Consider the following 24,388-nt stretch of genomic DNA (forward strand, 5'->3'; position numbering starts at 1 on the left):
CGAGGCATAACTTCTGTGTTTGATGAAGCAGTTCGCATAGCCAATCGGATTTCGAGTTGGCGAGTCAGGGCCTGCTAGAGGGCGGTAACGCAAGTATAACAATGAAAATCCCCACGTCGCTGCTTCTGCCAAACAGACATTTTCCGCCATAGATGGTAGAAAAGCTTATGCCAGAATTACGACTGGACAGGTCAGAATTTCAGCACTAGCTTTGATGGCGATTGAAAAGAACTTCTTGATGGAACTGAAACACATTATTTTTCGGGAAAGAAAGGATGGACTTTGTGCTCAGATAAAAAAAATCATTATTGTTGAGTAAAAATTGGCTATATTGTTAAATAACATCACAGGTTATGATGCTTTTTTATATGTCACTGTTGAAGCTGCAGCAAATGTTTTATCGTCGTTAAACAGTTATTGGGGGATGGAACAATTCGGGCCTAGGTGTGAAATGCACTGCCTGCCACTGGTTGTTACCAGGCTGTAATTATTAGAAGTTAAGGCGACCACTAAAACAATCATGTCAATTGGAAATCCAATTTACTAGAAAATCACAATGAGCCCTCACAGGTGAGCTATTTTCAGGGTACACAGTTTATAGGGGTGATCTTATTGTTCGGGGGGAAATATTGGTTAATATTCGTGATTTATTTTTTTTGTTTTTCTATTATTTGCCTAAATTTAATCGTTGGGACCTTTTTTTCTGGCCAGGCCCCTCATAAGAAAATAGCGTATCCTAGAAAATGTTTTGCCTATCAATCAGTAAATGATTAAAAAGAACCTATCATTCCCTGTTTGCCGCAGTCAAGTCGAACGTGCTTGCGCTTCGCATTATGGCCACAAGAGAGCGCCCTAGACCAATAAATGCATTCTGAGCCAAGCTGCGAAAAGTGAGACTCTAAATAGTTTATTACGAAACCATAAAAGACAGCAATGTTTCCGAACATACACTTTCAGCATATTTGTTTGATTTGGACTACTATTCAATTTCAAAATAGATTCGATAAACAAGCTCAACCTATTTTACAGAAAAAGGGGTGATCCAGTTGAGTTAAAATAACAAAAAACGCGGGGCTTAAAACAAAATAGTTTGAACCATTTGCTTGAAATTGACTAATTAAAAGCGTGGGATGCTTTATCAAAGCTTTTACAATATAAAATATTTGTAGGAACGCCTTATGTTGATATTAACCATAACAATGTCCAATTGCAGCCATTCTAAGACACGTTTAAAAGCACATTCACAAAAAATTCTTCCGTCTTCTTTATTAAGAGCACAAACCCGAAAGGTCTGGCCCTATACCTAACGCCCGAATTTAAGTCCCCATCGAAATCGACTTCAAACGAAGGCAGTCGGTCCGAAATTTGCGTGCCGACGGATTCCGGCTGGTGGCACTCAGCCGCATCTCAACAGCTTCTCCGGTACCAGAGTTCAAAATCCCCTGTAACCGTAGCGATAATAGCGATCAGCTCAATTCCGGAGGCTTGTTGTCGTACTGGGGCGGCGGCGTGATGGGCTCGATGTTGACCGGGTTGCGAGTCGGGCTTCGGATCTGGATGCGGAAGTCCTTCAGGTGGAGCTTGTCTGACTTGATCCTCCTGACCCGCAGGGGGCGCAGCAGGCGGCTGGCCCGGCTGGCGCTGCGGGCGGGTAGGCTGGGTTGGCGTGCCGCTTCGGGCTCGGGCTGGGCGCCGACCGCTGCCGGTTGCGCGTCCCGGTTGAGGGGGGCGTCCTCGGCGCCTTCGTTCTCCACCGCGGCGATGATGTCTTCGTAGGAGGGAAGGTGGGTGTTGCTCTGGCGGAGGTTACTCTGACGGACCGGGTAGTCGTCGCTGCCGACGACTTCGTCGTAGCTCGGGACGTTGAAGGTGGTGGGGTCTGGAACTCTGGGGAGCAATGATCAATGACCTTCATTACCGCAAATTCCGGACAACTGATCGCACCAGATTGAAAGCCTCATGCTCAAATTTAAGAACTGAATTCAATTTTACCTCAAGAATATTTATATAAGGTTTTACTTGTAAATGGAAGGATTCTCAATACATTTTACTTGGATTTTTACAGTTTTGGACCCCTCAAACTTGCTTTGCTATGGACAATGGTCTGTTCCATTATACCCCATGAACAATGGGGAGCTCAATTAGGGAAAGAAAAACAGACCGTCATTATCGGCAGCGATATTTTGGGAATTTGACGGATATCGGTATCAGCATTTTTTTCATTCGACGATCGGATTATTAAATCTCATGCAACCGAGACTCTCTTTATATGCTCTCTCCCATTCTTCCCTCCTGCTACCTACTTCTTGCCTTAGAGTTAGGGTTTTTTCATGATAAACAATAAATACTGAGACCAGTATTTGAAAATGTATACTGGTACATAAACAGACAAAAAAATTGCAATTTTCTTTTTTTTTTTTGCCAATTCGAATTACAGGGTTAGGCTTAGGGTTAGTGTTTTTTCATGACAATCTATAAATATTTAGACCAGCATTTAAATAAATTTACATAAAAAGACAAAACTTTGTAATTTCCTATAAGCGACCAGGGGCGTAGCAACTAAAGCAGGAACGATAACTTGTCCCGACATGCTTTCATCCCTGATAGAAAAGCGATTAAGAGATAGCCATAAAATGTGTAGATACACTCATACCTCTACTTGCGAACGTTTCTACATAGGACATTTTCAGGTTACGAGCAAAGTGAGCGGAGGATACAGATAAACAAACCAGTGCCGTGCGCACTGCTTTACGGCTCTCCTCAGTTCTATACCTGGCAACCCGATTTGTATGCGTGAGCGTCGGCATGCTCTTGTGTCTAACACCTATTCTTTGTGCCCACGTCCGGTCCCTTTCCCGCTCTGTAAATGGTACTGTACACGACCATATGCTAGCGATACGAAATTCGGAAGAGTAGCAAGGAGAAAAGAAACGGAAAAGAGTTTTTTTCTAGATTTTGCAACAAACCAGGAAATAATAACAGTTTGTAGAGGGGATGCGTATTTGTGATGAGGCCAAAATATATGGTCGTTACACATCTTTGTTACACTTATTTGTTTCATGTTCTGATGCTTTATGATTTATAGAAAAAAAAAAAAATCACACTTTGGCATTTCTTGGAACGGATTAGCAAATTTACATTGAAAAGGCGCCTCTACTTACAAATTTTTCAGGTTACTAATCTACTCCCGGAACGAATTAAATTCGTAAGTAGGGGTACGACGGTAACTTGTTTCAGAGAGGAACGTTCAGGTGGAGACTGTTAAATGAACTCTGATCATAACAGTATTTTGTCAATCAAGCGTGTGTTTGTAATGGAGAGCTTAAAAATGTGCTATAGTGGAAGTGATGAGCTCTTATCATAACATCAGTTCGTCAATCTGGCTTCAACACAAAAGTGACCACCCTTTTCAATTCGCCAGCTCTGTTGGAATTTCGGTGCACTTTTTCTTTTAAGTCGATTTAAGTCACACTGACATTCTTTTTTTTAAAGCTATTATAAAAAAAATTAAAAGCGATTTAAGTTTCTATTTACCTTTAACCAAGTTGCTCCTGAGCCTAATTTTATTTCCTGCACTGTTAGTTTTTGGTTTAGCGTAGGATTACTAATGTTAGTGGTGTTGAAATTTGAATTCATTTACTGTAAAAGGGTTTCACAGAGCCAATAAAGATTTATTTTAATTTTTAACACTATTTTGTTTTTTGCATTTTCTAAATTTCTTTCGCCAAATTTTAAGCTTGTACAGCAAATGAATATCGGTTCCAAGAAAGACTTGTCTTGATGTACATATTAATAGTCAGAAATGTTATTTCTTAAGACTTTTTGGTCGTTGCTACGTATAGAAATTGAAGAAAACAACTACGGTAGATTCTGGAAGACAGAGCGCACCTTTTCAAAAGCCGCATGCTAAATCTTTTAAAATTTTGAGACTCAATTTTGTCTTTGTACCAGCCATAGTGTCGTGGCCCGGCTCAATTGAAGACGTTTTCAGTTCTACTCAAAGTTGTTTACTTCACGTGTCGTCGGATCTTGTGACCTTTGTTCAAGATGGAGGTTACAAAAACAAGCACATATTCACTCCTACGCTTAATGAAAATGATGATAGGGGAAGACAAGACGTGTGGATGAATGATGGATGACTGCTATTCTAATTGCTTTTCAATTGATCTGTAAATAAAGCACTACTTTTTTTGCTGTGGCTTTGAATAAGGAGAAGCGTATTCATTTTTTTTTTGTGTCGGCACCAATGAAAACGGTGATATTACGCTCTAGATACAAACACTGTAGTGACAACTGACTACTTGCCTGTTTGACCAGCTTCCGGATTCACCGATTAAAGGTCTTTTTGGGATCCTTGGACCTTCAGTTCTAAATATTACAAACATAACACTCTCCTCAGGTGTAGTTCCAGCGGCTTTTAGGTCCGCTGTTATTAAGCCTACACTGAAACGACCCAACCTTGATCCAGAAAGCTTATGTAACTACAGACCTGTGTCAAACCTACCGTTTCTTTCTAAAGTACTTGAAAATGTTGTGCCACAGCAGCTGAATGATTTTATATCTGAGAACAATCTTTTTGAATCCATGCAATCAGGATTCAGGGCTAACCACTCTACTGAGACAGTCCTGATTAAGGTAACCAATGATCTTCAATGCGCTTCATAACTCTTGCTGCTGCTGGACCTTAGTGCTGCCTTTGACACTGTGGACCATAATATCGTACTAGAACGGTTGGAAAAATGGATTGGTCTCTCAGGAACCGTCCTCTTATGGTTCAGATCCTACCTCTCAGATAGGACGCACCGTGTTAAATATGGCAAAATGAAATCTGAGCCCTTTAGTGTTAAATGTGGTGTTCCGCAGGGTTCAGTACTTGGCCCCCTTCTTTTCAGCATTTACATGCTTCCATTAGGGGAGATTATTTGCAAATATAATATCAGTTTCCATTGCTACGCAGATGACACTCAACTATTTCTTCCAATGGAGGAATCTGCCACACTAAACTGTGGAAATTTGGAGGCCTGCCTCACTGAGATAAAAAGAGTGGATGTCACTCTACTTCTTGCGCCTTAACTCTGAAAAGACCGAAATGTTAGTTATTGGTCCATCTAAATGCCGTGACTTGTTCTCAAAAACTTTTTTGAACATTGACAAATTATATATCACCCAGAGTGACTCGGTCAAAAATTAGGTGTCATATTTGACCCCAATCTTTCCTTACAAACACAAGTTAAGAATATTACTCCAACAGCTTTTTTTCCATCTTCGCAACATTGCTAAAATTTGCCCTATGCTGTCTCAGTCGGATGCGGAGACTATAATTCATGCGTTTGTTACCTCATGTCTCGATTACTGTAATACACTACTCCCCGGTCTCCCGAAGTCCACAATCAAGAGCCTTCAGCTGGTACAAAATGCTGCAGCGAGGCTTTTAACTAAGACAAGAAAGTTTGATCACATTACTTTTGTTTCTTCCTAGTTTTCAATTATTTTTTTCTTGTGTTTACCTCTATTATTCTGTGCTGCTTGCTTCCTTATTTTTTCTCTTTTCCTTTTCTTTTGTTTTTTCCTAGCTTTTTATTTTTTTCTTCTTTTGTTTCTTTATTTCCTAGCTTATCCCCTTTCTTGCTTTTTCCTCCCTTCTTATTTTTTCCTGCCTCCGTTTCCTTCTTTTTGTTCCCTTTTCATACGAGCTTTTTACCCTCTTTTTTCTCCATTTCGTTGTCTTTTTTTTCCTTTTTTTTCAGACTGCTCTCATCACTACATCAAGTATGAATGGGCAGGGCATGTCCGTGGGTGGGCCCTAGTTGCTCTACGCCTCCCCCTGTTGGTAACGCTCTCTGTACCCAAGACAATGTTGAATAAATTGGACCGGATTTACGGCATACTCACTCTTCGTTTTGGCCCGCCACGTGATCCATGAAGGCGGAGACCCCCGGCTCTTCGGCCCGCTCGCTGGCCCTCCGCTTGCTCCGAACGCCGAGGCAAACGGATAGCAGCAGGATGGCCACGCCGACGCCCACCAGCACCATGGCGACCGAGGACGACTTGGAGAGGTCGCCATCTTCGACCTCGTCCTCGTCCTGGCCGGCGCCCGAGGTGGAGTTGCTGGACGAGTTGGTGGAGCCGGCCTTCGCCGCCTCGCCGTCCATGGGGAAGACGGTCCACACGATCATGACCACGCCCAGCACGATCAGGCCCACCCCTAGAGCGCACAGAGCGTAGTGGGCCCCCGAACCGGAGCTTTCGGAGCGGGAGGACCGCTCGCCTCTGTTGCAGAGACCTCGGCTGGAACACATCCCTGCAGGAGGCGCTGCGACACAGGTGATACGTTTGTTCACTTTTTGATGTTGCACAATGGAGATTTCATAGGATGCCGATTCCTTATCTTGATTATACACAGTACACCTTTTCCATGGCCAAATTCAAGCACTTTCAATTTTTCAAGTACCTTGAAAGGAAGAAATCCAACACTGGTCAAAAGAATGTTTTTGTTGTTGTTAGCTTTGATGAATAGAGTCGCAGAATTTGTGTTTTTTTGCACTGTTCTAAGATCCTTCTGTGCCAACGGACTGCTATAAACGGACATGAATTCTGCCATTCTGCTTCAACAATGCAAGCTTGAACACGTCATACTCGTTTACTAACACGGAAATGGCTCCATAGGTTTCGGGTACTAATAGAGTTGAATATGGAAGACAAAAAAGAAAGTACTGTATGTATAAAAAGCAGAAAAGTGAGCCAAATTTTGACTCATTTTAATGATATTGATTGCGCTGAAGCAGACCGAATCCAATTTTTCAATCTTAGAGACGGCTGATCTTTTGATTTTTGTTTTACTCATTTTAATAGATGTTTTTTGCGTCTTTTAAAGAAGATCAGTGTCTAAATTGGTTAAAATAGAACACATCATTATCTCCAGACAGAAGAGCAGTTTCAGCGACAGACTGCTGTCACTGTCTTGTACTACGGACAGACTGAAGAGATCTTTTCTTCCTCATGCCATGAGGCTCTTTAACTCCACCCGGCAGAGTAAAGGCCCACATTAAACCACACCCCCTACATTGCATATTACTGAATTTTATTGCAATATGTATTTTGTGTTGCACTATTTAGATATTTTATATAACACGCTACAGTGGGCATTTGCACGTCACACTGGGTATTTGTATATTGTATTCTTTTTGCTTTATTGCTGTATTGGTCTCAGCTCAGGGATGCTGCTGGAAATGTGAATTTTCCTTCGGGGATGAATAAAGTATCTATCTATCTATTTTCATTTTATCATCTATAGCACTGAGGAGTTAATATTTTTAATTTAGATTTTTTGTTATGCATTTTCAGGGATTTTGTGTTGTTGTTCGACCTTGAATCTGTTCACAACTAAATAAAATGTGCTTAAGAGATGCTGCCCTACTTACGAGCGAGAAACGAGAATTTATTCGTAAGTTGCTTCAGTGCTAGATTTTATATGTTTAAGGTTTTATATAAGTATGTTTAAGGCTTGTATAAGTAACCTGTATTGTTTGTACTAAAAAAATAAACATTTCATCAAATAATATGCTCTATAAAGCTAAATAAAGTTAAACTTAACTTACTTTTGGAAGATGAGCTTCAAGAGTTAGGTGATTTCCTCCTCCATGGTTAAAAGTGGCCGAAAAAAAGCGATCCAACAATATTCTCAACTGCATCAAGCTTTCTTATTTCACTTTCATTTCAAAAGAAACGGCTCGCCTATTCTTTACACTTTACTCCAACCATATTGAATGGATGCAGGAGATATTAAACAAGAAAAATGTCAAAGTTTTTAGCACGCTGGAGATAGTATAGGCGTAGAATGTAAGATGCGCATGAATTATGTCGCGAGAGTTGGTGCGAGAGTGTAGGCGAGCGTGAGAGTTTAGTTTTGGAAGGACCGTAAGTGTGATCCATTACCCACAAAAAACGACACGCCACATTGTTTGCAGCGGTGGGATTGCGAGCAGGTGAAGGAGTGATGTTTACACACGAACTAGAAAGAGGAAGTGTGTTTCATCTTCGGGGTGGATGCTGGGTGAGCTCTCACAGCGCTGCTCATAAAATGGTCCACAATACAATATTTAACTTCCAGCAATGTCCGGATATTTTTCAACATCCCGAAGAAAATGTTCCCATGTACCGTTTTACGTAAGTTGAATGGTCGTAAGTAGGGGAGTTTCTGTATATATATATATATATATATATATAGCTCTCTCTATATATATCTATATAGATAATATATCAACTGTATCTATAATATATATCCATTTATCGAGATGGAGAGATAGATAGATAGACAGAGAAAGAGAATAGACAGAGAAAGAGACAGACAGAGAGGGACATACATGCAGAGAAAGAGACAGACAGAGAGAGACATACATGCAGAAAGAGAGAGAGACAGAGACAGAGAGAGAGAGAGAGAGAGAGATCTATACATCTCATCTCATTAGCTACACCGCTTATCCTCAGTAGGGTCGCGGGGGTGCTGGAGCCCATCCCAGCAATCATCGGACAGTGGGCTGGGGACACCCTGAACTGGTTGCCAGCCAATCGCAGGGCACGCAGGGACAGACAACTCACTCGCTCATTCACACCTAGGGACAATTTGGACCGGCCAATTCACTTGAAATGCATGTTTTTGGAATGTGGGAGGAAACCAGAGTGCCCGGAGGAAACCCACGCAAGCACGGGGAGAACATACAAACTCCGCACAGGAAGTCTGGAGATGGATTCAAAATCACGCAGGAGGTTCCCAAGACATGAACTGTGCCGCACATGCGCTAACCACTACGCCGCCGTGTTGATCTAATATATATATATGCAGCACGGCGGCGCATTGGTTAGCGCTTGTGCGGCACAGTTCATGTCATGGGAACCTGTTGTCCCTAGGTGTGACTGAGCGAATGAGTTGTCTGTCCCTGTGTGCCCTGCGATTGGCTGGCAACCAGTTCAGGGTGTCCCCTGCCCACTGCCCGGAGATGGCTGGGATCGGCTCCAGCCCCCCCACGACCCTAATGAGGATAAGCGGTACGGCTAATGAGATATATATATATATATATATATATATATATATATATACACACACACATATAAATTGCTAATTAACAACTAATGAAATCTAGATGGGTGTCTGTTTCTAACATATTGAAAAATTAAAAAACAACAATAGCATAATCAATTATTTATATATATATATATATATATATATATATATGTTTCAAATATCTGTACTCTTTCTAATACTTGCGTAGAAACAATCTTTTTTCTGTTTACCTGTTTTCATTACCCATCTACAGTCATTTTAAAAAAATATATTATTTTATATTAGTACTATTACTATTATATATTATTTTTATCACCACAAAATTTCAGAATTTACTGTTTCTATGTCCATTTGCTTTTATTTGTTTTGCGCTCTTTATTTTATTCCTTTTAGGCATAGCACAAAAAACAACAACCACTAGTAACCCCCAAAAAACAACAACACATTATCTGCACAAACAAAAAAAGCTGTATTATACAATACAGTATTATAACACTTCAACCTATAGTGACTAGTCTTGTAGCAATAAGATTCGTGTATAAATAAATACATAAATAGGTTTATAAAAATGCGGAAACTTACATAGTTAGCTTAATTTCATTGTAGGAACACCTTGAGTAAATCCCAGAGAGACTTCTTGGAACACACCATTTGATTACTGCACTTAACTCGTTGCGGCTTTTTATTCATTAACCCCTGCCATATAGTGGCCGGCAGTTATAGCTATTGGAATGGCAGGTTCCTGCCCAATAGTGAGCCAAGTACAACTTTGTGTCCTTCAGCCCAGTTTCCAGGTAGTCCACAAAGAAAAAGGGTGAATCGTTTGGAGTAGCCACCCTGAAGCCCTTTTGTCTTTTGTTAAATACATTTTTCATAAATAAATCGAAAACGAGAGTTTAATAAACGTCTCCCGGGTAAACTGAAAAAGTAGACTTCCTTAATGGGTGACTTACCTGAGTTACGCAGGTGTGTTCGCCCAGCTCACGCCAACATCGAAAACCAACAAAAATCTGAGTTTAAATCAGCACTGCACTGCAGATAAACCTTTATTATAAATTCGTGGTTATCTTTGAACTTTAATAAATTGAGTAGAAGTTTGGGCTAAAATACCGCCGCCTTCGTTAGAGGCAAACCGCCCTCCTTTCTTCCTGCCTACCGGGAGTGCGCCTCGTTAAAGTGCCATGTGCTGCTAGGTCCTAGCGCCGACCCCACTATCTTAAGGGTCTCCAAAGTGGTGCCCGCGGACACCAGAGCGCCCCCTAAGGACAGTTGAGCTGCCCGTGGACCTGTTCCTAAAATAGCTCTACCAGTCCTGGGTCAATGTGATTTTCTTGTAAAACAATTTCTTTGTTGGTTGACTCAGTCTATTTTCAACAATTAACCTGGTAATAACATAGTAACAACATAGTAATAATTTCCTTTTTTTAGAAATTCACATGAATGAAATCAAGTCAGTAGGCTTAATGGACAAAGATGTCTATTCAAGTATTCATAAATATATATTTTTAGCAATAAATAAATGCTTTATTGATTGACGAAATACTGTCATGATAAGAGCTCATATATAGGTCTCCACCTTAACGTACCTCTCTAAAACAAGTTATCTCCACTTTTTATGTTATTTCGCTTTTCTTACATGGAAAGAAGCATGTCGGGACAAGTTATTGTTTTAGTGGCTCCGCCTCTGGTTGCTTATCCAATTATTGTTTTTTTTGTTGTTGTTTTTTTACAAAAACTACGACAAACCAAATTCCAATTCCTGGGTTTTATAAAGCGAATGAGCAAAAAATGAGCATTTTTTTGGTTAGCTATCTTCCTACCTTTTTAGCTATTTAGCGAGCTATCTAGCTAGCTTTTTACATTTTTATTTGCATGCTATCTTGCTAACATTTTACTATTTTGCCAGTTATCAGCCTAAATTTTGGGTTCCTTTCTAGCTTGCTTAACTAGCTTTGTTTTTAGCATTCTATCCTACTATTTAGATGGGGTTTACCCGTTGAGCTAGTTATCTAGCTCCCTTTTAGTTTTTGACCTGTTTACCTTTCTACCCAACTATCAAGCTACCATTTTAGCTATTTAGCAAGCCATCTAGCTAAATTGCTATTTTAAATATTCAAATCAAACTGAGTGCCCTAATTAGTAACCAAAAAGGTTGGAGACCCCTGCTTTACTACTACTCAGAAGTCGGCGGTGAAGGCCTGAAAAGCCTTCTCTGCTGGACTAAAAAAATATTAAACGATGTGATATTTATCAAATGTTGTTAAATAATACTTATGAAATAATTATATGTTAGCCTTCTTTTATTCTTTCTCCCTGGTTGCGCTGCTTTCAGATGGTTGCTTTCTTATTCAAGCATCCAACCAATCACATTTCCTTAAAGGGATTATAAAAGATTATTTTTCTTAAATTTAGGCTAAGAATGTGAAATGTTCCTCCCCAAATTCCAGCAGATAAGTTGCAAAATAAGTCACGCACAGGGGGAAATTTTGTCCCAAAGTTGAGCGATTTGGCTTTTATCCTGTAGATCTGTGACCTCACAGGATGAAAACAAAGACTCATAAGAATGACGGGAGAAATAGACAACTGTTATAGTAAACGTCAATTACATGGCGCTCATTTCTTCTTGGAGGAATTGGAACTTTGCTTAGCGTGTCGCTGGATGAATTGTGACTGCGTACTTTGATCATCAAAAGCTGCCTGCGGTAAGTTTACCTGCCATCGTGTAGAGCGTGCGTTCCTTTTTTGCCTTCGCCTCCTTTAGTTAGGTGATTGTGACTTTCCCTTTGTGTTTTTTGCTAAGTGTCTTGCAATTGGTATTATATTGTCCGGATAACTCCCTATTAGCGTCTGGGCTCCCGATGGTTTCCAGTTTTGTTAGGTCCAGGTTAACCCCATTATCAGATTCAGATTCAGATTCAGATCTACTTTATTGTCATTCTAGTACACGTGTATACAGAACGAAATGTCGATGCATCTGACCCCCACAGTTTCCTTGAATGTACAGATATAAATAAAGTTGTATTGTAATTGGCTACGTATAGTATTTTACCATAGTGCCGATAGTGCAAGAAGAGTAGCTAACCAGATGTGCAAAATGGGCAGTCAGGTTAACAAGTCAGGTACACAGTAACATTAACACTGTAACAATGACGCTGTAATTACCATAGTGCAGAGAGCAATGTGCAATGAGTGGCAAGCTATAAGAAACTGCCAGTATGGCAGATGGCTAGCTGGCTATCCTGCAGCGCCCATTGTATTTTTCCTGGCTGGTTTTATTTTTGTTTCCGTGGTAGTGTTTTGTTGTTGGCTCTCGGTTATACTGGCTGATTATTGCATGCTTTTGGTCAGCCAGACTATCGTTTTTCTGCCGCTCGGTCCTAGTTAACTTGGCTTTTATCATTTAATAAGACTTCAAGTATTAAACATGTAAACAAAATAGTTGCCACAGCTCAGAAAGTCAAAGATGAGACAGGCTGTCTTCGAAATACATTACCTTGCAAAATAATTGGAATACACCAATAAAATATACGTAGATATTATGGTAAAATATGTACTCTTTTGTCACATTTTGTATTTTTTTCAATTTGGGGTATGACTTTAATGAAACGGCGATAAGTGGTTTGGAAATGAATGAAAACGAAAAGTATGATAATATTTGATCAGATATTTGGTTGAAAAATGTTCCCCCGAACTCTGAATAAAATATAGGTAGTTGCAAATTAAAAAATAGCCTTTTCCCCCTTTTATCATTATTTTTTTTCATCTATTTTTCTTTAAAAGTATACATTCCTGTTCATGTATTGGAGTGTTTTTATTTCATTCTTTTTTATTTTATTATTTTTTTTACCCATTTTTTGCGTGTATTTGTGTATTTGACTTTCCATTATGTCTGCTGGGGAGTGTGTATTTTCTTGTTGTATACTTCATGTTTGTATACAGAACTTTGACTTTCATAAAAGTGCTACACAAATACATTTTAATTTGATTTATTTGTTTTATTTTACTTTCCCTTTCTGAAAAGAAATGAACACATTCCACCTCAAGAGGGCGCCTTCGAAAAAGCCAAGTTCCTTCACAGCACGACGTTACTTGATCACAAGTTTCAATGAAACCGACTTGAGTGCGAATGCTGCAAAATTCAAATAGGTTTTGCAAGAAAATTCCTTCAAGTGGTTGGCGTCTGCATGCATGTTTTAACTTGCTTGGCTTTTAAAGCATGCATAATAAAAGAAACATCCTTTAAGAGGCGGTTGAACCTGTTTTTTAACTCTATTGAGCAGCTCGTGTGTGTTTCAACACAAACCAGCGTACACGTGAAAGGTTTTGCCTTGTTTTGGAGAAATAACCCCCATGGTGGCTAAAATGAACACTAACTATATGTATGACGGTTAAGTCGAGTTATAATTATCATCGTTAAAGGGACAGCGTGTGATGATTGACCACTAGATGTCCCTATATTGTAATGTGCAACCGAAAACCACTTCTAAAAAGCGCAAGGAAGAATATAAACTACGGAGACTCAACGTGACCAAACAGCACCATTTTGCTTCTCATTTTTTGCCGAAGCACTTGAGAAAAGAAGGAAAATCGGGGAAAAATAAAATAGAAGGATTAGATAACGAATAAAAGGACGGAAAATATGAGAAAAATTAGGAGAAAAGAAGGTAAGTGAAAAAGGAGAGAGGAAAAAGGTTAAAAAAAAAAATCAAGAAAAAGGAAAATAAAATTTGGAAAAAAGAGAAAAAAGCATGAATATGTGGGGGGAAAACGGGAGAAAATGGGGTACCTTTAGCAGCAAGATAATCATGTCAGCTCCTTCAGTAAAGTTCATGTTATGTACAATTAACACACATTTCTGTACCTACAAGTACTTAAAAAAATCGCCTTTATATGATTGATGTATTTTTGCCGTTTATTCAAATGAATCCTGTTTTTTTTATGTATGAAGACTTGTGTACCACTAGGAGGCGCTAAATAATACACACTGTCCCTGTAAAATTGGCAGATATACACACATTTACTATCAAATGAAATGTAGTAGAAATGTTAACAAATGAACAACAAATAATAGCAATTTTATACAGTATTTTTCCTGTTTACATCATTCGTATATTAGGTTTTTTATTGCAGTTAACATTTTTGTTCCAGGTTACTACGGAAAAAAACGCATTACCAAGTGATTGGTTTGTAATGTAAACTTGCCCAACTGTTACAAAGTCAAATCAAAGTCAAAACCGCCCACGGACTTGCTCTGCCACACTCAAAGAAAAGTGGATGTAGTACTGACGGAAGTCAGGACAGCGCATATGCTACTTGTTCACATACAGTATTATTGTTTCCTACAGCACAGTGTGTGCATCAGTATCGATGGGAGCAGCTCTTCCCGGCATTGAGATGTTAACCCTCAGCGTCCAAGTTGCAAATAAATTGCATATGTGCCAAGGACCAACTCGCATTTTGCAGTGCAAAGAGTCCGCTTATCAGGTTGTGCGTGATGGAACTGCACGCCTTTGTTGTAGTGATGGGAATTTCATCTCTTTTTCGAGAACCGGCTTTTACGGCTCCCAAACGGTTCTTCGGTTGTTTATGTTGCTTTAATCCAGTGGTTCCCAAAGATCTGGGGTTTGGTGAAGAAGAAGAAGGCAGTAGCGGGCGGTAGGGGGCCGGCAGTCCGAAGTCGAAGTGAGAAGTTTGAACGTAGTGCGGTTGTGAAACCGCAAAGCACTGCATTTTTTTTCAAGGTTTTGTTTGAATGATGGAGTTTTGGCCAACCACAATTGTTTCTGTTCGAGTTTTAAAAGCATCGACCAATCAGAAGCAAGTTAATAATAGCACAAGCCAATAAACGCTATTCAAAGTTTGCAAGCACCCCACTATGCCACACTCACCGTGTGAGCTCATTGAGTGTCATAGCGGACTCCGTAAACATAGTCCCATAGTCAACAAACGAGAAGGAAATGAACCTTGCGCCAAAGAAGGGCGGCATATCACTTGTTTGGACCTATTTTGGTTTTGGCGAAGAAAATGCCTGTTGCAAAATTTACTTTCGCGTAGTCGCTAGGTCCAGAGGAAACACATGTCATTTGTACCAGCACCTTAAAAATGATCACGGCACGGTTGGGCGCTAGTAGTACACTGTGGAGCCAAGGGGGCATCAGCCTGCAAAAGTTTGGGAACCATTGCTTTAATCCATTCTTGTGGAACATTATTCACAAAATAAAGGCTAAGAACCAAGCAAAAAAGAAAAAAAAGACACAAATGAAAAGATCAAATAAAATAAAAAAGGGAAAAGAGAGAAAGAAATTAATTAATTAACAAACATCATGTGACATTACGCTCAAAAAGCCAGGAAAAAAGAAAGAAAAAGAAAACAACCACTCATAAAAACATATTTTTGGGTGCAAATTTTGTCCTTTATAAAAATACTACCACAGAAATACTACAGAATCCTACAAAATTACTACAAAACAAAATACGAAATTAAGAGTTTTAAAACAAGAACCTATTATTGTATACTCGTTTGCTTTTATTCTGAAAAGAAAAAGTACTATCGAAATACAACAGTAAAACTGCTAAATAAATAATACAAGAGAAATACTACGAAAATACAACTACAGCAATATTACAAAAATATTAAAGAAATTCAACAAAAATACTATTATGAAAAGAGTTCAAAAATATTTCTGAAGAAAAACTACAAATATACCACTACAATAATACTAATAAAAAGAAAAGAAAGAAGAAAAGAGCCGGGTTATTATAATAATGCAATTTTGTGAATGATAAAGAATAATACGATTTTTCAGGCCTGATCTTACCTTTAATTGGGTGTAATTCCTGTCCTCGCCACCAAATGGGGCACATTCTTTAGTTTATCCCTTTTTACATTTAGAGGAAAAAGGAACAATAATTTTAAGGTCAAGTCCTATTTATTTGTTTAGCTGTTAATCACAGAGTCTCAAAGGGCTGAACAGGCCACCATTACAACCTCCCCTGATCTGAAACCTACATGAGGGCAAGGAAAAACTCAAAAACCTCAGAATGAAGTCCATTTGCTAACACACAGCATGGATTCACCCAATCTTATCTTTTTGAGCGAAAATATTTTCAAAGAAAATAAATCAAAAGTATCAAACCAATATGTTTTTAGAGAGTAAGCTCCAAAACTTAAAAAACAATCCAATGTCTTTGAGCTAATTTCCTTGTATAAAACGAAACTCCAGAAATATTCTAAAAGATAAAATAATGACTTTAAATAAAGATTTTTTTTTAATTCAAAAAATATATAAAACATTGAAATGATCAAAACTTTCAGAAAAAGTTTTTTCAAATAAAAAACAATACGTGAAAAAAAAACCTAAATATATTCACATTCATATTTCTGTAGCTTAGTGTAAAAAGGATGTTGATATCAATATAATATCTGTCAGAACCAGAGCAGGAGGAGGACCCAGATGCGTAGCGTTTACTCACAAGTTTATTGAGATATAGAGGAAAACAAATGGCAGCGATCCGGTGCTCGCTGGACGAGGGAAGCAAGTCGCTCACAGGATCAAAGCGTGATCGGAATGCGGAAGTGGAACTCACGGAGAGGGAGATCGTAGCGTGGTCAAACAGGAAAAACGTGTCGATAGCCGGAGCGGGAGATCAGAGCGTGGTCGGTGGTCAAAAACGGGTCTAGCCGGAGCCAAACGGGGGAATCAGGAACAGACGAGTGGTATACAGGTGAAAACGGGACCGACAGGAGCCAGAGTCAAAGTGCTTGCCTTGCGTATGCAGAGGTTTGCTGACGGACTGACAGGAAGTGACTACCGCACTGGGTATAAAAAAGGAGGGGAATTAATCAGGCAACAAGCAGCAGCTGGTGCCAAAAGAGGGGGTGCAATGAGTAATATAAAGAAGAATATAAAGTTTCCGATTCCTGCTCCAGCTGTCTCCAGTGTCAATAAAACAGCAAAACTCTCTTGACATATTATAACCACTAGATGGCGCTGTAGTGTCTATACGTACCCAGTAATCCGTATTAATCATGAGAGTTGGTTGGATGGATGGATGGATCCCTTAACCACACAGGTCAAAGAGGCGTTATTTCCTGTGGTGTGTCTTGAGCAAGTACAATAATATCATTTTATCACATCTTGGGTCTTTGATGATTTTGTATTGTGTCTGTCATTGCCTCGTCTAGACTGTCTATCTGCGCGCGTCTTGCCTTCATTATTTTTATATCGCTGATTATAAATTCTACCTTAGTAATTTACTTTTTCATGATATTCTAATATTATGAGATGGGATATTTTAATAAGTGGTATTCAAACGAATAAAATACTTGATTATAATTCTATGTTTGTCTGTTGTCTGTGCAGCCCTTTGAGACTTTTTGTGATTAATGGCGTCACAAATAAACATGACTTGACTTACAGCCTGGTGGCGCTCTTCCCGCTCCAAGCTGACAAATGTTTCCACCTGGTCTAGAACCTGGGATCTTTCGCGCAGACCCCCGGTGCAGAGGTTCAGGGATGACATCCAGGTACCGCAGCCTCCCAAAGTGGAGTTTGCATGTTCTCACTGTGTCTGGTGGTATTCCTCCCACGTTCCAAAAACATGCATGTCAGGTCCGACCGGCTGGTAACCTGCCCACTGCCGGGAGACAGCTGAGATGGGGCTCCAGCACCCCCGTGACCCTACTGAGGATATGCGGATGGACGGAATACCGTGACGGTTATGTGTCGCCTAAAACAACAAACTAAATTGTTGTATGAGATAAAACCCTTCCATGGCTGTAGAAAGTGTACATACCCCTTTCCAAGAAAAAAGAATTAGAAACAGTAGGGAAATATCGTAGTTTTTTGTGATGAGCAGTCAACCTGTACAATGCTGGAAATGATATTTTGTCTACAAAACCTTGCTTAGTCGAACATACCAAGAGTGACAGGTTAGGAATCGACCGATATGGGTTGTTCAGGGCCGGTACCGATGACGGAATTATGTTATGGTAACAGCTCATCACTTCAACTTTAGCAAGCTTTTTATGCTCTCAGTCCCAAGCAGACACACTTGATTGAAGGACTTATGTTATGGTAACAGCTCATCACTTCTACTTTGTGTGCTGAATCACAAATAGACACACTTAATTGACAAACAAAAGTTATGATAAGAGCTAATTCATCAGTCTCCACCTGGACGAGACAAGTGAGCCGAGCTGCAGCTCTCTTCTGCTTTAAGGGCTCCGCCGCTGGTCACTTATCCAATCAGTGGTTAGCAGGAAGGAGGAGGAGAGAAAAAGAGAGAGAGCAAAGAAAGGAGTCTTGGCTGCATGAGACTTAATAATCGGGTCGTCGAATGAAAAAAATGCAGATACCGATATCCATCAAATTCGGAAAATATAGGTGCCGGTTATCAGCCCGCCCGATATACGGTCTACCTCTTGTTTGAATTGCCAGAAAGAGGACAGACACATGGCAAAGAAACACTTACTCCTTGGAAGGTGTGCTTTAGTTTTATTTTAGAAAACGACAATTCATTTTCCCCAGCCGTCCCAATATCCCTTTAATATTGGAGTCCTTTGCGCTTGGATTGTTAAATAAAATACCTCCAGAAATTGAATTTTTTATTCCAACCTTGCCTAAATTACAAAGCATTAAACAGAAACACTCGGAGAGTTTTACACATGCAGGATAACAGAAGCAATGTTTGCATTCACAATGCAAGAAACTTAACGACAAATCCGAGAAGGCGCCCTTGATGGATGAATGAATGAATGAACAGCAAAGCAGATGTTTACTCAAACATGCATTCCTACTTGCTAGCAAAGAAATGAATCAAGCAAATAGTAAACGACTCTTAATAACTGTACTTCCTCAAACAGTGGCGTGTAAAATAATGGAAATAAACGTTTTTACCTTGTGTCCCTTGACAAACCTGTAAGAATATTTCAAATAGATATTTGAATGATATGTATTTATACTATATAATTACATAGTCAGCTCATAAATTTAGTTATTATTCATATTTATTATCAATACTTCAACATTCAAGATTGATTCATTTATTGTTTTTAATATTGGATAGAATGCCAGTTTGTTTTTTTGACTATTATACCTCACTATTATTTTGACTGCCATGCACTATTCACTATCGGCCAATCATGTTGCTGGGTTTCATTTCCACATTCTTCAGAGCGGATTTACTCGAGTATCCTAGGAGATTTAATAAAAAGAAAAGGTTTTGGTAGTTGAAAATCTATTATTGCCTTCTCTCTTTATTTTGTGTGACTACTAAACTATAAACTTAATATTCAATTTGCATACAATGAAAAACTTTAATAAAATTATAATAATTTTGGATCTAAAGGTTTTTGCAGTCCTCTCCTGCAAGTTCAAAATCTATTGATGCCTTCTCTCCTTCTTTTGAGTGTCTACTAAACTATAAACTTGTAATCTATGCTTACACTTACCCATTCACACACACACTCACACACCAATAGCTGCCATGCAGCCATGCAAGGCGCCGACCCGCTTATTGGGGGCATTAGGGATTTAGTGTCTTGCCCAAGGACTCTTCGACATATAACACGGAGGAGCTGGGAATCAAACCTGCGATCTCTTGATCCCAAAATGTGCGCTCTTCCTCCTCAGCTAATGCCTTCTCTTCTTATTCTAAGTGTCAACTAAACTATATACTCATTATCTATGCTGCATATATTTAAAAAACTATAATAATAACTATAATAGTTTTGTATCTGAGGGTTTTTGCCATTCTCTCATGCTGGTTCAAAATCTGTTGATGCCTTCTCTCCTTATTTTGAGTGTCTAATAAACTATAAACTCATCATCTATGCTGCATATATTGAAATAACAATAATAATAACTATAATAGTTTTGTATCTGAGGGTTTTTGCAGTTCAAATCCTGCAGGTTCAAAATCGATTGATGCCTTCTCTCCTTATTTTGAGTGTCTACTAAACTATTTCCTTATCATCTATGCAGGATATATTGAAATAACAAGCATAATTTAGGATCCGAGGATTTTAACAATCCTCTCCGGCAACTTCAAAATCTATGAATGCCTTCTCTTCTTATTTTGAGTGTCTACTAAACTATAAACTCATCATCTATGCTGCATATATTTAAATAACAAGAATAATAACTATAAGTTTTGTATTTAAGGCTTTTTGCAGTTCTCTCCTGCAGGTTCAAAATCTATTGATGCCTTCTCTCCCTATTTTGAGTGTCTACTAAACTATTAACTTATCATCTATGCTGCATATATTTAAATAATTATAATAAGTTTGGATTTGTATGATATATTATTCTAGCAAAGTAACTATAATCCTATTACAATTCCAAACAGAATTAAAGTATTCAAATGAAATATATACATACACATATATATATATATATATAAAATAAAATGTGAAATATGATTTATACACTGTACACAAATAATATATTTTTTTAATTCATTATGCCTTTTAAAATGGCATTATTATAATTTTACACATTTGCCATGAAAAGTATACTTAAATCAATATTCTAAGTGATGCAAGGCCACTATTTGAGAAACTACAGCATTTCTTTCCCCGGCCTAAGACTCAAATTAGTCGAGGTAAGACATTCTTCCTATTATTTTCAAATTCACTCGCTGATATGATATGACAACATATAACTGCATAAATAAGCGTTTTAGAGCATCCGAAGAAAGAATAAACCCCGGGAGTGAAATGGATTTTGTTCGATGGGAAAATGAGAAAAAATACAAAATAATTGTCTTGAAAAGCAAACGGTTAAAAACACAAATATTTCCTATTTACACATGACCAGCAAGCAGTCCTTCAAGTCTCCAGTTGTTTAAAAAAAAACATCAAGACGAGATAATACAGCATGTCTACAAATAATAATAACCTCATGTATATATTTATATGCATGTAAACATATTTACATATGCATACATGTACATCTATAAATATATATATAATTTACATACATACAATTTGAGTATACTATACTATATACATTTGGTGAAATAGCAGTCCCTTTTACACATTTTATTTCCTTCCCACCCGCAACAAGCCCATCACACACACACACATTTGCTGCATCACCAGTCGGCATCTTCCTCTATGTAATAGTCGGGCGTGGCTGTACCGTCAAAGAGGCCCGGGTCCAAGGACTTGCGTTGCTTCCCCCGTGCAAAGACACGAGACAGAGAGCCAAGAGTCATCTTCTCCTTCTTCTTCTTACGCTTCTGATCCTCCAGGTCCTCCATGGACTAAAGAGGATGCACACACACAAACAGAAATGGTAATTGTACACCTTTTGTACATGAATGGATATTTTTAATGCAAACTATAAGTTCAACCTAATGTCAGGAACTTTAAGCGAAAGGACAAAGTTCAGCCTGATCAAGAAACGCCGAGACCAAGGTGCAAAAAAAACCCGAACTGAACTTTGAGAAGTGGCTAATAACACAGGTGGCAAGCAGAAATATAAAGTTGCGGTTTCCTGCTGACCTATACACGCCTCAAATAGGTAAAAATATCTTCAAAATGTCATAGAGAGACTGCTAAAATTGTCTGATTGAAGACTTATATTGTGGTGGCCCCCAGGATATATTCTGCCAATAAAAACTTCCCGAGAAGCAGTTCATTTTCAGCCTCAATCTTAATTTAACAGAAGTAAATGGAAAGAGACCAAGAGGAAGGCCGTGGATGGATGGTGTTATGAGTGCGCTGCATTAAAGAGGTCTAAATATAGTGGAAGCTAGAGCTCTTGTTGGTGATAGGAATGAGTGGAAAGGTGTTATGAAAGGATCGTGGGATGTGTTTTTAGGGACGGGCAGGGCACCTGTATGATGCGGCTGGGGTAAACCAGTGAAAGCTGTCGGGAACGCTCTCTCTCTCTCTCTCTCTCTCTTTTCTCTCTCTCTCTCTCCGAAGGATCCCTGTATATATCCATCCATCCATCCATCCATCCATTATCTGCACCGCTTATCCTCAATAGGGTCGCGGGGGTGCTGGAGCCCATCCCAGCTATCTTCGGGCAGTGGGCAGGGGACCCTGAACTGGTTGTCCCTGTATATACTTTTATCTTATTATTTAAATCACTAGTGCTTTAGTTTTTCAAATGAGGTTTTTTTTTCTTTAAAGCACTCAATAATATACGCCGTTCCTTCCATAAACACGTTCCCCTGACCCGAACACAAAAGAGAGCACCACCAAGCAGCCCCACTCACATCTCACACATGCAAGAAGCGAGCATCTCTTACGTTACAGAGCGAGTGCGTCCGATGTCGCGGCGAGTTGATGTCGCTCGGCGTGGACGAGCGATCTCCGTCTGCGGCCGAAGCGTCCGAGATGACGGACGGCTGGCGAGAGTGGCAAGGGCTGATCCTGACCACAGCTACGTCATCGCACCCACACACACACACACACACGTAGATCGCCCCGGATGTGAAAAGAATCCCATTGTTAGTTCGACGAAGCTCAAAGAAACACGTCGTTAGTAACACCAAAGCACAAGGATATTTCATTAGGCCCACACGCGGCTAAATTTATGCTCTCATACTTGAGGTATACAACAATCCCTCGCTGTATCGCAATACGCTTTTCGCAGTTTCGCGATGATAGGATAATAACGTACAAACTAATATCAGCTGGAGTTAATCAAGAGGGAAGAAATACAATGGCAAAGTTAAGCCACTAGAGAATGGAGTCAGCGTCATTTTTAAGCAGACATGTTGTGAATTTTAAATATTTACATGCACTTCACCCTAAGTTCAAGCACTTTTCAAGGATTTCAGGCACCGGTAATTTGTGTTTTTGTCATGTATTTTGCTGGGTATTTTGTCACATATTCTGTTGTATATTTGGTCATGTATCTTAGGGTGTATCTTGTGTTGTATTTTGCAGTGTATTTTGTCGTGTATTTTATCGAGTATTTTTTTGTCATGTATTTTGATCATATATTTTGTTGTGTATTTTGTCATGTATCTTGTGGTTTATCTTGTCATGGTTTTTGTACTGTTTTTTGTTGTGTCTCCTTGTCTATCTTGTCGTGTATTTTGTCGTGTATCTTTTTGTGTATTTTGTCGTGCATCCTTTTTGTTTATTTTGTCTTGTATCTTGACGATCATTCTTGTGTTTAGTCTTGTCATGTATCTTTTTGTGTATCTATTCGATAATTTTGTTGTGTATCTGGTGGTGTATTTTAACGTGTATGTTGTGTATTTTTTTGTGTGTCCTGTTGTTTATTTTGTCGTGTATCTTGTCGATCATCTTGTGTTTAGTCTTGTCATGTATCTTGTTGTGTATCTAGTCGAGTATTTTGTTGTATATCTTGTCATTTATTTTTTTTGTGTATCTTGTTGTGTATCTGGTAGTGTATTTTGGCGTGTATCTTGTTGTGTATTTCGTCGTGGAACCCGTTGCTTATTTTGTCCTGTATCTTGTCGACCATGTTGTGTTTAGTCTTGTCATGTATCTTGTTGTGTATCTAGTCGAGTAATTTGTTGTATATCTTGTCATTTATTTTTTTTGTGTATCTTGTTGTGTATCTGGTAGTGTATTTTGGCGTGTATCTTGTTGTGTATTTCGTCGTGGAACCCGTTGCTTATTTTGTCCTGTATCTTGTCGACCATGTTGTGTTTAGTCTTGTCATGTATCTTGTTGTGTATCTAGTCGAGTAATTTGTTGTATATCTTGTCATTTATTTTTTTGGTGTATCTTGTTGTGTATCTGGTAGTGTATTTTGGCGTGTATCTTGTTGTGTATTTCGTCGTGGAACCCGTTGCTTATTTTGTCCTGTATCTTGTCGATCATCTTGTGTTTAGTCTTGTCATGTATCTTGTTGTGTATCTAGTCGTGTATTTTGTCGTGTATCTTGTCATTTATTTTTCTGTGTATATTGTTGTGTATCTGGTGGTGTTTTTAGGTGTGTATCTTGTTGTGTATTTTGTCATGTATCCTGTTGTTTATTTTGTCCTGTATCTTGTTGTTTATTTTGTCCTGTATCTTGTCGATCATCTTGTGTTTAGTCTTGTCATGTATCTTGTTGTGTATCTAGTTGAGTATTTTGTAGTGTATCTTGTCATTTATTTTTCAGTGTATCTTGTTATTTTGTCGTGTATTTTGTGGTGTATATTGTGTCATATCTCGTCACATATTTTGTTGTGTATTTTGTCATGTATCTTGTCGTGTATCTTGATGTGTATTTTGTGTATCTTGTCATTTATTTTGTCGTGTATCGCGTTGTGTATCTTGTCGTGTATCTTGTCAGTTATTTAAAGTTTAGCCAGTGTGACCTGCCTCTTCATTTGAATAACATTTTCTCG

The 24,388-nt window shown here is 38.9% G+C and overlaps 2 protein-coding genes across 4 annotated transcripts in view; both read right to left on the reverse strand.

Annotated features, from left to right (window-relative positions):
• Positions 1–891: 891 nt before the first annotated feature.
• tmem51b (transmembrane protein 51b) lies at positions 892–10,256 on the reverse strand. Of its 2 annotated transcripts, none has more exons than XM_088337124.1 (3): positions 10,015–10,256; positions 5,893–6,313; positions 892–1,887 (listed from the first exon to the last, which is right to left on the reverse strand). In XM_088337124.1, the coding sequence occupies exons 2-3, from the start codon at positions 6,297–6,299 to the stop codon at positions 1,467–1,469; spliced, it is 828 nt and encodes a 275-aa protein (XP_088193250.1). In that variant the 5' UTR covers positions 6,300–6,313; positions 10,015–10,256; the 3' UTR covers positions 892–1,466. The 2 variants fall into 2 exon arrangements, with proteins under 2 accessions (XP_088193250.1, XP_088193251.1); XM_088337125.1 differs by lacking the exon at positions 10,015–10,256 and adding an exon at positions 9,644–9,797.
• An 8,282-nt stretch (positions 10,257–18,538) lies between these two features.
• Positions 18,539–24,388, reverse strand: part of kaznb (kazrin, periplakin interacting protein b) — a 198,297-nt gene continuing 192,447 nt past the window's right edge. For both annotated transcript variants that reach the window (XM_088338051.1, XM_088338049.1), the window contains 2 exons: positions 22,325–22,458; positions 18,539–21,328 (listed from right to left, as the gene is read on the reverse strand). In XM_088338051.1, coding sequence (XP_088194177.1) covers positions 21,158–21,328; positions 22,325–22,458 — 305 coding nt within the window. In that variant the 3' untranslated portion in view covers positions 18,539–21,157. The remainder of the gene's footprint in view (positions 21,329–22,324; positions 22,459–24,388) is intronic.

Source organism: Urocampus carinirostris, chromosome 6 (genome assembly GCF_059441175.1).
Source record: "Urocampus carinirostris isolate Australia breed hairy pipefish chromosome 6, RoL_Ucar_1.0, whole genome shotgun sequence".
In the NCBI taxonomy this organism is placed as follows: Eukaryota; Metazoa; Chordata; class Actinopteri; order Syngnathiformes; family Syngnathidae; genus Urocampus; species Urocampus carinirostris.